General features: G+C 56.4%; 1 protein-coding gene across 1 annotated transcript; it reads right to left on the bottom strand.

Annotated features, from left to right (window-relative positions):
• Positions 1 to 13,487: 13,487 nt before the first annotated feature.
• On the bottom strand, positions 13,488 to 14,098 carry MIND_00196800 (GATA zinc finger domain-containing protein; the record flags this gene model as incomplete). Its single annotated transcript, XM_037358874.1, has 2 exons — positions 13,488 to 13,556; positions 13,604 to 14,098. 2 exons carry the CDS (start codon positions 14,096 to 14,098, stop codon positions 13,488 to 13,490), a joined length of 564 nt encoding a protein of 187 aa, XP_037223969.1.
• Between the last annotated feature and the right edge of the window lie 714 nt (positions 14,099 to 14,812).

Genomic DNA, 14,812 nt, shown 5'->3' with positions numbered 1-14,812 from the left:
ATGGGAACCCTCGACCACCCAACCCGGACTATCTTGATACTCGTCGCACTCCATCGATTGCAAGCAGCTCCAGGTCAAGTGCGAGCGATACCGGTACCGAATCATCTCAGCATCAACGTCGACCCCGAAACTCCGTTCGAAAACATGACCCCTCCAACAAGGCGAATCTTGCATATTATTCCGGGACAGTCGCATACAAGGTTCTTGTGAGGGCGAAACTGATCCAAATACGTTACTACCTTAACGGGAGGATGTACCCCAGCCAGGAAGACAACCTGGCACAGGCCGGCCTCTCGTTCAACGAGGCCAAGAGTCAAATTGAATATGAGACTGGCGAGACTATTGAGCCCGGTAAGTATGAGTCTGTTGTATCAGTCAACCGACGCTAAAATTGTCGACAGAGTATGATACGCCCACAGCAGCGATGCTCAAGATTGTATGTTGTGTCCATCACTCAGCCGTATACTAATCGTTCACTAGATCCAACAAGTGGGAAGCTCCATGCGAAAAGCTTGTCGAGACCGATTGCACACTTTGCTGATCCAACAATTGGCACTCTACCCTGACACCGCTCGTCCCAATCCAGCAACGAATGCCGAATGGACGGCGGAAGAAATTGCTCAGCACGTAAAAGAAAGGGTTGCTTACCATTTGCGTAATCAGGAGACATCGGATCGATTCTGCCACAAGAATCATACTGACGATCCAGCAAGTATCATTCAACTTCCAGTGTGTTCATTGATTTGCTTGCAGAACCCGGACGAAGCGTACTCAAGCCCCGAACTCGCAGCCGTTCTCAAAGCGTTACTGTTCGAACCCACAAGCAGCACTCAGAAATCATATGCTGAAAGAGTTCCTGGGTTAGTCGACGAGAGAATAATCTATGGCTGCATTGTATTTGTCGCTGTTCTTGTGCGTCATTTCCTCACTTGTCGAGTGTGTTGCTGAATGATTTTGCTTAGATGCGGCATTGTCTGGATGAGCATGCCAGCGGTGTTTACCGCGCCCTGGAGATATCGTCCGACAATTACGAAGATTACTTTGACTCGGTTGAAGACAATCTCGCCCAAAGCCTCGAAGTCCCTGAGACGAAGCACTACATTGATACATCCTTGGCGCAATGGTTGCGAGAAAAGCATGTACTTTCGTTATTCCCTTTTGTCACTGACCGCGTTACAGGAGAGGGGGGGCAGTGTCGAGGCCGCAGTTCACGCTGAAAAAGAGGAAACCACTGGGAGCAAATATGCTGCGAGCTGCAGCGAACTACGCAGCTTCCAATGCCGCGTCGTCTTCGGGTGGATTCTATCAAGGAAACTTGGGCAATGAGCAGCGAAACTTAGGCAACGAGCAGCAAATGGGGATGACGCGCGCTTGGGTTAGTGGACATGGGCCGGGGTATGGGCACGCAGCGGGGTAAGGGCAAATGTGGAGAAAGCCTTAGTTATTACTGGACATTCGAATACAATCATTAGGCCGCAATGGCCCGTTTCTACAAATTTGGACGCCCCGCCCGACGCCGTGATGACCGAAAATAGTCGGATGCAGATCTCCGTAGCGAGCTCATAGCAGGCTCTTAGCGAGCTCATAGCGGATCACACTCATAGCTTCATAGTACTCTATAGTACATCGACAGCTATGCCACGCCTATGGAGTTCTCTGTAGCGGGGAAGTCGCTATGGCTGTTTCGAGCTGTGAAGGAGCTGTGTAGCTCTTCAGAGCAGCGTTCGGGATTCCTGATGAAGAGACGAAAAAGCCTCTCTTTTAACCACCCGCGCTTTGAAGCCCATAGCCAAAGCCTTCGCTGACGCGTCCCAAGCACCGAGGATCTCTCTCCTCCCCCTTCTCCTTCCCTTCTCTCCTACGCTTCGACTTCGACTTCTGCAGGGCCTGCCAGCTGCCGTTTCACCTCCCTCCCCGTCCCACGCCCGCATCCGGATGTGGGTCCCAAAACGGCGACTCGCGCGTCGGCGAGGACAGCCACCGGCCGAGCCCTCCGCGCGTTGGGGCCTTGACCGCGCTTGGGACGCCCACCGTCCGCCAGTGCATGCCCCAGACTGCAGCGCTTGGGACGCACGCGCGCTTAGGTCGTCGTCGACCAGCTAGTCGTGGTCGTGCTCACTGCTCAACCCTAAGTGGCGAGTGACGGTGGCGCTGCTGTCACCCAGTGATCCCATCACGCGCTTAACCATACCACCTTCGCGTTGCCTTCTTCGCGCGCGGAGGCGCTGCGGCGGGGGTTGTGCGGCGCGGGGACCTCGCCCTCGACCCCCTCCTCCGATCGAGCGGGTGGCCGTGGAGACGCGTGCGTGGATCGCGATCGTGATCCATCGGGCCGGGCCGGGCGGACGGTCCACTTTTCGCTGCGTTCCACTGGCAGTTCAGTTTCACGAAGGCCACTCAGTGGCGCTGGACGGCTCGTCCACCGCTCGGAGTCTGCTAGCGGCGGAGCGCGGCCGCCGCGGCACGCAACAAAAATTGGGGACAGTGCCATTTGCATCACCTATGCCGGCGGCGCGCCGGCGGGTCGACCGCTGTCCGCGCGAACTCGGCTGGACGGTGTGCAAACACGGTCCAAGCTTGCAGTCGATCCTAAAACGGACGCGGGCGCCCGGCGGTGGAGGACCGGGCCTCGTCCTCCGCCGACGTCGATGTTCATTGTCGAGCCGTCGAGCCGTCGACGTCTGCAGATCCCGGGTCCGCCGGCGCTCCTCGGACCTCCCGATCCATGTACACAGTGTTGCAGCAACAAAAAAGAAATTGTCGCGATCCAAGTGACGGCATCGGACTGACGGCGGCGCCGGCAGCCCTCCGACAAGTGCGCCGGAGCCGCTCCGGGCTCCGGGCTCCGGGTTCCGGGCTCGGCGCCGCAGCCCCCGCTGCAAAGAACTGGGCTAGACACTGACGGGCCCTCGGAGACGGGCGCACGCTGGAACGCCGCGCCGGAGCGATGGGCAGATCCCCCGAATCTGACACCCCTTGGCCTGCAGGCAAAACGACATCACACAGCAACCGCCCGTGCCCGTGTCGAACGGGCCGCCACAGCTGGGTAGGGTTGGAAGCACAAATCCCAAGGAGGTGCACCGGGCTTGGGGAGCCCTGTAGGGTATGCAGCTATGCTTCATTGGTCAGATGCAGACAGATATGTAGGCAAATATTGCTGACCCATTTCGATCAATTCAGCGGGCCTGTGACCCGTGACCGTTTTGCCAAAATGTCCAATTCAGCAAGGCCGAATTTTGTGTGACCTATTACCCTATTAGGAAATTGGGCATGCCAAAGGCATGGAAATTTTGCCCAATTGGGACATTTTGGGACCAAAAAAAGTCAGCTGTGACTTGTGACCCGGCGAAATATTTCAGCCAAAAATCTGATGTGACCGTGACCAGCAGAATTAAATGAAATAGGTCAGTAATCCAATCCTCTTGTCACGGATAAGACCCAGCCCGTCTGCTCCGGCGCTGGTGTCGGGCCATGGCGGGCCCGCAACACGCAGCACGTGATGACAGGGAACAGGCGCCCCAGTAGAAGGAACGCACACGTGAGAAGCACGTGAGTGAGAGCAATGTGTTGAGCTGTTGCCAAGCCCAACTCAGCACCAGAGGACTAGGAAGGAGTGCTAGGAGGTTAGAAGTAGTGCCTGGCTTGCAAGGGATGTACAATCATCCCCTCTGCGGCCAGGAACGAGGGCAAGGAGGAGCAGGAGAGGCCAGGGTGTCCAGCGGGCCCACATATACAATGCGCAATAGCGTACCATGTACTCTATTGCTTAGATCGTCTGAAGAACTACTTCTCTCTGTGCAAGGAGGAACCACCACCTCATCGGGCCCGACATGACCCGATTCAAACCTTCGACCAGCAACAGCAACAAGGGACCGAGTTAACAGGCCCTTTCGGTTTCGATCTACCCTGCTCGCCCTGCTTGTGGGCCCAACAATTCGTCTGTTCTGTTCCAGGCGCACGTTCTTAAGAGAAGACCTTGCATAGCCTGACCTGCAGTCTGACACTTATCTACAACACTGTAATTATACCCTCCGACATGTATGCGGCCAGGCAGGAAACACCACATCCTCCGAGATAAGTGCCAACAGGCCCTCAGAGAGTCAAGACACCACTGGGCAGGAGCACAATGGAATGCTGCACCAGCGCTACAGGCAAAACAACATGGCATAAAGTCACTACAGCAATGGCCTGTGCCCATGTCAAACGGGCCGCCACAGCACTGGCACTACAGGTTGGCAGCGCAAATCCTAAGGAATGGCAGGAACACAGATTGTCCAACAACTGACATTGTCTAACCTAGCCTCATCCTGCACTACTGAAGGCAGCGCAGCGCATGTGCTTGCGCCATCTGCATCACGCTGTCAATGTCAATTAATCGGGCACCGCAGCTATGGATGTTATGGTGCAAGTTGACTGCACAAAGGACCGCACTTGGAGGAGCAGATATATTTTGCTGCTGAAAGAAGTTGATATTAGGTGATATATGTACAAAGATATTGTCTACTGGTTTTTCGTAGAGCTACCCACTGGCTGCTTCCTAGCTGCCCACCCCAAAAGTGGTGAACTCTGTTTGCCCCACTTAGAGTATGTTTGCTGGTGGCGGAGCACAGCTGGCCTGCCGGCCCAGAACTTGAAGAAAAAAGGCTCAAGTGTAAGGGCAACCCCAGAGGCCTGAGATCAAGGTCTAGTCGGGGAGGATCCAAGGAGAAGAAACTCTAAGGGTCGACCTGTGTCAGACTGCGGGTTGGGCCGTGCAAGGTCCTCTCCTAAGAACGCGCGCCCGGAACAGAACAGATGGATAGTCGGGCCCGCGAGTACGGCGAGTGGGGTAGATCGAAACCGAAAGGGCCCGTTAACTCGGTCCCTTGTCGTCGGTGATGGTCGAAGGTTCGAATTGGGTCGTGGCGGGCCCGATAAGTCAATGGCACCTCCTTGCACAGAGTAAGGTAGTTCTTCAGACAATCTAAGCAATAGAGTACATGGTACACTATTGCGCCTTATAATTGCTTTTGATTACATCTGGTTACCTCACCTAGTCTTAACGTAAGATAAGGTCAATCTAGGGAGGTCACACCAGCAGGGTTTCTGCCAACAAACAGGCCCCAAGTGTCACGGTTCGGGTCGGGCCGCCAGACCACGGGGCCGATCAGGGCCGCACGGGGCCGCTCGGGCCCGCACAACCGCCATGCTCCTCAACGCTCCCCCATTCTTCCAACCCCTTCCCTTCACCCCTGCGGCCCTACGCAGCGCCCATCCGATCCGTCCTGGGACCTGGCGCCCATCCGATCCATCTGTAAGGGCAACCCTGGAGACCCCGACGAAAGCCTAGCAGGGGAGGATCCAAAGCGTGAATAGAAGCTATGGAAATACACGGAGGGACCGGGAGGATCCAAAGAGAAGAAACTCTAAGGGTCCGCCTGCTAGGGCGCCAACTATATACTGGTCGTCCGTAACTGCCGACGTAGAGCGCAGAAGGCCTGAGCGGCGTCGCAAGCTCTGTCCCAAGGTGATCGTTGGGAGGGTCTTGACGGATCGGTGATTGTGCGGGCGAAGGAGGCCGTGGACGATGGTCGGGGTGGGTCGGGGTGTCCGAGGGGGCGCCGGTCGGATGCGCCTCGGATGCGTTCGGAGGGTCCGAAGGAGGCCGAAGCGGGGGTTCCCCTGACACCATCCCTAATATCGTAGCGTATAAAAACCGTACTCACAAGATGTAGTCGCTAGGCTAATATCGTCTATTCTCCGGGCTAACACCCATCTCTCGGGCTCCTCAGACCCTCTCGAAGTTGGACCCCCCCGACATCCCGATACGGCCCGAGCCCGACGCTGACACCAAAGTAGGATTTATTTCTGATAAATGGTGGACAAAAATAGATATATTTAACAACTTGGAAAGATCACACATAAAACTCTAGAAAAGTAGACTTGATTTGTAAGAATATCGGGGTATATATTAAGTTATCAGATTGGACTTAACTCAAAGCCAATACTTATCAGCTCACAATTTTGTGGCTATGATTTGTGCCAAATAAATGCACCAAATATGATATAAGTATATTAGAATCAGGGACAGTACCAAAGTGTACCTAATATATTATACATAAGTGACCAATCTATTATATATAACAGATTGGGATAATAATAATAATATGACACTATTTTTCCAACCTATTTAAGCTTAAATGAGGTGTACTTATTGTCTACCAAATGTGCTCAGGAAGGGGGGTAGCCACCATATATGCTATATTTGATACCCTAATACAGAACTTGATTTCTTGTGAAAATGATACAATTTGTAAGGGCAACTCCGGAGGCCTGAGATCAAGGTCCTAGCAGGGGAGGATCCGAAGAGAAGAAACTCTAAGGGTCCGCCTGCTAGGTAGCTGACTATATACTGCTTGTCCGTAGCTGCCGCTGTCGGGCACAGAAGGCTTGGGCGGCGTCGCAGGCGAGGTCCCAGGGCGACCGTCGGGAGGGCGTTGACGGATCGGTGATTGTGCGGGCGAGATGGAGGGCTGGACCGGAGTCGGAACCGGAGTCGGACCGGAATCGGGCGCGTCTCCGGGCCGAAAGGGAGGTTCCCCTGACATCACCCCCCCCTTTGAATGCGGCGTCTCGACGCATAGACCGGAACGGAATCGAGTCGAAGGTCGCGGAGGCGATGTGTCGTGGCTTGCCGGGGTACTTACGATAGAACTCCGCAATTTTCTCCAGGGCAAAGACGCGGTCGAAGCGGACCCATTGGTCGTGCGATGCGTCATAGCCTTTCCATCTGACGAAGTAGTTCAGCCGTTTATACCTCACCCTTGCGTCCAGGATTTCCTCTACTTCCCACTCCGGGACTCCGTCCTCGAGGTCCGGAGGGGGCTGGTCATAGCCGGGGCGTCCGTCGAAGGGGTCGTCCTGAGCGAGCTCGAGCTTGACGATGGGGAAGACCGGGTGGAGCTTCGAGTAGCGCGGAGGGAGGTCGAGCTTGTAGGCACCTTTGCTGATCTCCGCGACTATCTTGAACGGTCCGAGGCGGCGATGGGAGAACTTTTCCGAGGGGCGAGTCGTCCTGATGTCAGAGGCATCCAGCCAAACACGGTCGCCAACCTTAAACTCCGGAGACGGAGTCCGTCTCCGGTCATAGTAGCGCTTGTACTCCTCTTTGGCCTTAGTGAGCGCGGCCTTGGCTTCAGCAACACCAGTGGCGATCCGGTCGCGGAACTCGTTCACTGACTCCATGGCGGAACGGACTCCGGGTTCGAAGCCCATGCGCGGGAGCCGTCCCGTGTCCGTCATGAAGGGGACCTGCTGCATGGAGGAGTGAACATGGTTGTTGTAGGCGAACTCCGCGGCCGGAATCAGCTCATCCCAGTCGTCCTGCTGGTAGTTGGTGAAGATCCGCAAGTACTGCTCCAGCTCCTGGTTGACGCGCTCTGTCTGACCATCTGTCTGCGGGTGGTACGCGGTGGACGTGGCGGGCTTGATGCCGATTAGACGCCAAAGTTCTCGGGTGAAGTCCGCAATGAACTGCGAGCCGCGGTCGGAGACGTACTTCTCCGGAGTCCCATGGTGCCGCCAGACGTTCCGGTAGTAGAGGCGGGCTGCCCCTACTGCATCGACCGTCGTATGACACTCCGAGAAGTGGGCGCGCTTTCCGAGGGTGTCAACGACGACCATGATCGCGTCGTACCCATGGGCTTCGGGAAGCTCTACGATGAAGTCGACGGAGACGGTATGCCAGCGTTCCGGGGGCGTTTCCGTCGGGTGCAGCTCTCCGTGGGGCAGTCTCCGGAGTGCTTTGGTGCGACAGCACAAGTCACAGGTCGCGACGTACCGGCCAATATGGCGAGACATCTGAGGCCACCAGTAGTTCCGGGAGACCAACTCCAAGGTCTTGAAGCGACCAGCGTGTCCGGCAACTCGAGTGTCGTGGCAGAGCTCGATGATGCGTCTCCGGAGGTCCTTATCCTTAGGTACGACAATCTTCCCACGAAAGTGAAGAAGACCACCGGAGACAGCCCACTCGTCGGGAGCGCGAGGAGCGGGGGCCTCGAGCTTGACCTTGAACCTTAAGAAGTTGCCGGGCCGCTAGTGCGACGGGCTCCTCCAGGTCAGGCTCACCGGAGAGGGCATCACGGATGTCGCGGAGGAGTTCAGAGCCGGGACCGAAACGGAAACGCCCTCGAGTGCGCGGGACGTGGAAGAGTTCAGGCCGCAGAAGGACGACATCGGAGTTGTCGGAATCGACTCCGTGGTCGGGTCTCCGGGAGAGGGCGTCAGGTCGACCCATGTCGCGGCCAGGCTTGTGGTGCAGCGTGAAATCGAACCGGGAGAGGTACAGGGACCACCGGGCCTGTCTCCGGTTGAGGTGCTGTGTCTTCCTGAAGTACTCCAAATTCTTATGGTCAGTCCAAATCTCGACGGGTGCGCGGGCGCCCTCGAGGAAGTGTCTATACTCCTCGAGTGCGCGGATGATCGCGAGCATCTCCTTGTCGTGGATTTCGTGAGTTGCGCTGGACATCATTTAAGCTTTTGGAATAGAATGCTACAGGGTGCCACTTCCCGTCCGGGGCGGATTGTGAAAGAACCGCCCCGTCGCATAATCAGAGCTGTCCGCCTCGAGTCGGAAAGGCCGTGCGTCGTCCGGAATCACCAGGACCGGTTCCGAGGTGACCGCGTCCTTGATCGCTTGGAACGCGGAGGCCTCCGCGTCGCCCCAAGTCCATTGCTGGTCCTTCTTGGTGAGCACGAAAAGAGGGCGCGCAAGGGTCGAGAAGTCCCGAATGAACCTGCGGTAGAAATTAGCGAACCCAAGGAACTGCTGAATGTCCTTCTTGTTCTCCGGAGTCGGCCAAGCGGAGACGCCTGCGACCTTGACGGGGTCCATTTCGACGTGGTTGTAGGAGATGATGACTCCGAGGTACTCGATTGACGATTTTTCAAAGTCGCACTTCTCCGCTCGAAGGTACAACTTGTGCTCCCGGAGTCGTCGTAAGACCTCCTGGACAATCTGCCGGTGTTTCCGGAGGTCGGAATGGGCGATCAGGATGTCGTCAAGGTAGATCATGACGTCTCCGGAGAGGATGAGGTCCTGAAAAATGTCATTCATCATCGTTTGGAACGTCGCGGGAGAGTTTGTCAGGCCGAAATACATCACCAAGGGCTCGAACAGGCCTCGGTTAGTCCGGAAAGCCGCCTTCCACTCGTCACCTTCCTTGATCCGAACGTTGTTGAAGCCCCAACGGATGTCGAGTTTGGTGAAGTAGCGAGCGCCTTTGAGCCGGTTGATGAGGTCGTTGATCAGCGGAAGGGGGTACCGGTTTTTGACAGTCATCGCGTTAAGAGCACGGTAGTCCTGGACGAAGCGGAGTCCGCCATCCTTCTTCTTGACGAAGAAGACCGGAGACGCCATCGGAGACTTGGAGGGGCGAATCCGGCCCGTCGAAAGCCCTTTCTCGATGAACGCGTCGAGCTCGCGTTGCTCGAGGGGCGAGATGGGGTACACCTTGCAGTTGGTGGGCTTAGCATCGGGGACAAGTTCAATGGCGTGGTCCCAGGCTCTCCGTTCCGGTAGCGTATCGAAGGACTCCTTGTTGAAGATGTCCTGGAACTCCTTAGCCCAGTCCGGGATCTCGGAGGGCGGTGGGGCGGAGTTCCTGGCGAAGGCTTCGGCCAGACGCTGTGAGACGGTGCTACCTGCGCGTATCTCCTCTGAGGGACGGAACGAGGTGTAGAAGATGCGGTCGCCATCTTCGAGCTGGTCATCTTCGTCATCCGAGTCCGAGTCCGGCGTCAGATCAGGCAGGTCGGAATCGAGACCGGAATCGGAGTCGTCTCCGTCCTCAGGGCCAGAGAGGTCCATAGTGCAAACCGAGGGGAACGGGCCAGAGCGAAGACGCTTCTGAAGCGACCGGAGTCGCCGCAGCTCGGTCCGTTCGACGCGCTCTTCCTCACGGCAGGTCGAGCAATTGCGGGGGCACCGTGTCATCTTGACCTCCTTGGTTTCCCAATTGATCTCTGGGTTATGCTTCCGCAACCAGGAATACCCCAGGATGAGGTCTTGCTTGCCAAGATGGGTGACGGCCAGTTGAACTCGTTCGGCATGGCCCCTGTAGCGCAGGACCAAGTCCGCGATCTGTTTGATGGAGCCAGCGTCATTGGGGGTGCCATCGACATTGAAAACCGGAATCGGCTGATCGAGGGTGCGGACCGGAATGCCATTCCGAGCGACATAGTTCATGTCAATGAAGTCGGAGGTGGCACCACAGTCGACAAGCCCAGAGAGTGAGAGCTTCAGCGCGCGCTGGTGGTGGACTCGAGCTCCAACGGGAGGTGGAGGGAGTTCGCCCCAGGGGCAGCGGCAACAGTGTACTGCCTGGGCAGTTTCTTTTCCCAGGCAGTGAGGCGGCGAAGGACGATGACCGGAGTCGCGGGTGGAGTCGGAGACGGAGTCGGAGACGGAGTCGAGGCGGGGGCAGGAGAGGGTGTGTCTTTCGTTTCGGGCTCATTGTAGGGCAAGGAACTGCATTCATCATACAAAGAGGCAAAACGATTTATAGACGCGAACGAGGGCACACCAGTCACTCGTCGCGGGGGACAAAATCCTCTCCGGCCATCGACTCCGCTGTCGTCTCCGGCAGGGCAGCTGTGTCCGTGTAGCGGGCGATCAACTCCGCTAACATCTCGTCACCGAGTTGTTGGATCACCTCGTCGAGGATGTCCATTGAGCGGACGTCCGCGCAGGATGTGCACTCAGTTTTACTAATAAAACTGTGGCTACTGGTGAAGGGCTGTACTCATAAAACCTGGGGGAGCTCATGCCAGCCATGGCCGGAGTACTGTGACAAAAAATGTGACATTCAATCAATTGTGAATATCTCAATGAGTTTGACAGCTATGACTAAGATATTACCAGATATGGAAAGGCAAATCACCATTTTTTCAGGCCGAAGACCCGGATAAACATCTAGGTAGGCCTGTGATCTAGGGCAAAGGTATACACCCTAATTAGGCTAAAATTGATGTATCCTGACATAGCCATCAATGGTACTGATGTCCATCAAAAATCGTTCCACATTGATCACTTTATCTTGATGCCATCAATCCCATCCTCAATACTATGATCCAACACCCAAAAATAAATAAAATGGTTTTTTTAAAAGTGTGACATTTGTGACCCTTGAGCCCTTCCCCAGGTTTTATGAGTACGGCCCTTCACCAGTAGCCACGTTTTTATTAGTATTCCTGAGTGAATGAGCTGGTCCGCGGGGAGGGGGCAATCCCGGGCGAGATGGTTTGGGTCGCCGCACCTGAAGCAGGCGCGACGAGGGGCACCCCGAGCCCTGGTGCGATCCAACTCCATAGGGACAGGAGCTGGAGGCGCCGGAGCGGGGGCGTGGGCCGCGGGTGGCACGACCGGAGCCACCGGGCGGAAGGGGGCCGGAGCCGGGATGCGGTTGACCGGAAACGGAGTCCAAATCAAACCGCCAGGCGTCTTGGGGGCGGCTGACTTGATCAGCTTGGCCCGGACCAGGGCCTCGTATTGACGGAAGGCCCGGGTGCGCCAGCTAAGGTAGTCCCGGAGGTCCGGGGGGTCGTTCGAGGACGTGATTCCGTTATTGATCAAGGGATCAAGTCCATGGCGGAACTTGGTCACCTTGACCAACGCGTCTTCGAATCCGGCGAGGTCCATCAGGTCCTCGAAGTCGTCAGTGTACTGGTAGACATCCTTCGTGCCCATGTGATAGGCGGAAGTCTCCAGCTTGGAGAGAGCATGATCTTGCTCGTTCTCCTCGACGAACCGGAGTCGAAACTCGGAAACGAACGAGCCCCAGGACGGAAACGGAAACGGGGCTTTGCTTCCGTGGCGCTCCGCCCATTGCTGAGCGGGTCCTTCTGCCATAAACGACATGGCATAGCGGACGGCCTTTTCCTCGCTCGCCTCTCCGTTGACCACGAAGGCCTCGGGGGCAAGGCGGGTGTAGGTGCGGACGGCGTAGAGGAACGCGCGGCCGCGTTTCCGGTCGCCGTTGAAGGTGAACGGGGGGTTTGGTCGCAAGACCAATTTTGAGGCGAGGTTGATGTCGCCAAAAAGGGCTTCGGAGTCGCCCTGGACCGGAGTCGGAGTCGGAATCGACGTCTCCGGCGATGGTGTTTGGGGTCCGCCAGCATTATTAGCGGCGGCAGCGGCAGCGGAAGCCTGGTTGGTGAGTAAAGCAAGGGCCTCAGTTAGGCTGTCAATTTTCGCCTCGAGTGAGTCCAGCCGGGCGTCTGCAGTAGGAGTGACTCCGGACGGCATGATGGGTGCGGGGACCACAGGAGTAGAGGAGGAGGGGACAAGTGGCAGGGGCGGTGACGAGGGCGGAACGGACTCGTACTCCGAGCCTGAGTCAGCGCCGAACCTGGCAATCTTGTCCGGTTAATCCCGTAGAGAGTTTCTTCTGCTGTAAGGGCAACCCCGGAGGCCTGAGATCAAGGTCCTAGCAGGGGAGGATCCGAAGAGTGAACATTGGTAAGCGAATACAAATGAAGCTGACCTAGCAGGGGAGGATCCGAAGAGAAGAAACTCTAAGGGTCTGCCTGCTAGGTAGCTGACTATATACTGCTTGTCCGTAGCTGCCGCTGTCGGGCACAGAAGGCTTGGGCGGCGTCGCAGGCGAGGTCCCAGGGCGACCGTCGGGAGGGCGTTGACGGATCGGTGATTGTGCGGGCGAGATGGAGGGCCGGACCGGAGTCGGAACCGGAGTCGGACCGGAATCGGGCGCGTCTCCGGGCCGAAAGGGAGGTTCCCCTGACACAATTTTTGTAACTTTTATTGCCTATCAATCAAAGCAGTGAAAAAAGGCTCTTATTTTGGACTACTATTCCTTATATATAAATTTTGCTTGGGGGACCATTTTTTAGCTGAAACCCTGGTGTGGGCTTTTCCTAATAATTTTATTGTGCTGTCGTTCCTACCTGTCACAGCTTGCGGCATCAAATATCGGTTGACAGTAACATCGTTCGTGCTCGGACTTTGCCTAGGAACAAAAATCTCTACATTCTTACGTCGACCTCGTATCATAGTTGCTTCTCTTGATCGTGCTCCGAGGACGGGCTACGGAAGATCAAATCCGCTGCCAAGTACCGCTAATTGGTGGTCTGCATAATTGAGGTCAGGCACGGGTGCGTGGATGCATCATTCGAAGTGCTCAGGAACCAAGCAATTCGAAGGCTGCTTGTCGGCAGGTGGCGGAGCAGCTTCCTTGGTCCGGATGGCGCGCGGTACGCGTACGGTCGCCGGTTTCCGTGAGTATCTCGTGCCCTCCCGATCGGACAACATAACAACTTGAATGAGTCGGTGGGTGATAACTCGAATGGAGTAGGTACATATGCATACAGTCTAGCTATAGAATAATTAAATTTCGTCCGCGTGTATTTATAAGATGTGCAAAACAACGTCCAACAGAGCGAAGCGCCACAGGTTCAAAAACTATCGGGAGTCCTTGTGAACATATCGAATGTCAAGTTTGGGAGTGCTTGGCTCTGGGCTTAACCTTGTCGCGCCGCAGCGACAGTGGACGCTCCTTTCCCTGTTTCTCTAATAAGCCAGTTAATATCGGTCCAGCAGAACGCCTACCCTCAGGCGCTGATATACTCCACACGCATTGCACACTTGGTCGCCATCCTTATTCCGGCGCCAAACACTCGTCTCGCGCGTTCGGCAGTGGCTACACTGCGGCCGCGATTCGCCGACGCCGTCCGTCGCGTCCTCCACCACTGGCACGGCGTAGTCCTGGTATTCACGCTCAGCCTCGATGAGCGCCACCGGCCGCTGTGCGCGGCGCTGCTGGAGGTACAGCCCGCACGCATTGCAGAGCGTGTCGTAAGTCACGGGATCGCGTCTCCAAAGCGGCGTCGACGTTGCGCCACAGTTGGCGCATGCCTTGATGTCGGGTTGCGCCGAAGGGACATAGCCATGCGAGGCCGGCGCGTAGCCCACCATGCCGGTGGGAACCATAATATTGGAGGGTTGGCCGGGATAAGCCTGGCTGCTCGCTGGATGCGGGCCGCCAGCGTAGGAATGGCCGGGGTACCCGTGAGGCTGGGCTGGCGGGTAGGCCTGAGTCGTCATTGGCTGAGTCGCCATTGGCTGCCCATGTGGTCTTAAGCTTGGTTGTGACGAGGACTGTGTCGATGGCACACTCGGCGGGCCGTCTACAAGAAGTTAATATTTCGATGTTTCTCTCGGTGGAAAGCATACACGACCCGAAAGCGCCGCTGAGGGAGCTGTATTTGCTCAGATATGGATTTTCGTGGCTCATCTTCCAGCAACTTCAGGGGTGTTGAGATGGATTCGTCGACGCGTCCGACACTTAATATACGCGGTCAGGCGCTTCTGTGAGATGACTAGAATCGTGCGCCCCACTGACGCAGGTGTCGAACGCAGCCCGAGCTTCGCATTCCGTGCCCGAACCGGGAAGGGCCTCCCTGCGAAAGGGGCGCCGTCCAACTTAAGTTTGACAGTTCAGTGGTTGTCGGCTTGACGTATCAATCCATTTATCTGCCCGAGTTTCGCGTTTTTGTTGATGTGCATGGCCTCGCTCACGTTGATGATGTTCAAGCTGGCGTGCATGCCGACGAACAGGCGGAGAATGAGAGTTGTTCGGAGTGACTGGGTGATGCCTGCGCATTTTTTTCGCGATTGACTAGGAAGCATGAGGATGAGAATGTTGTTTCGGAATATGCTCGGGATATGAACAGATAGTGGCTCTTGACTTTATGCGATGCTCTCAGCGTAGCGCTCACTGCCAGGTGGCAGCCAGTAGTTAACGATGCAGGCTGTGGG

This window comes from Mycena indigotica (assembly GCF_014461135.1).
Source record: "Mycena indigotica strain 171206Taipei chromosome Unknown Mind.scaff0002, whole genome shotgun sequence".
Taxonomy (NCBI): Eukaryota; Fungi; Basidiomycota; class Agaricomycetes; order Agaricales; family Mycenaceae; genus Mycena; species Mycena indigotica.
This window is presented reverse-complemented; position numbering and strand designations above follow the sequence as displayed.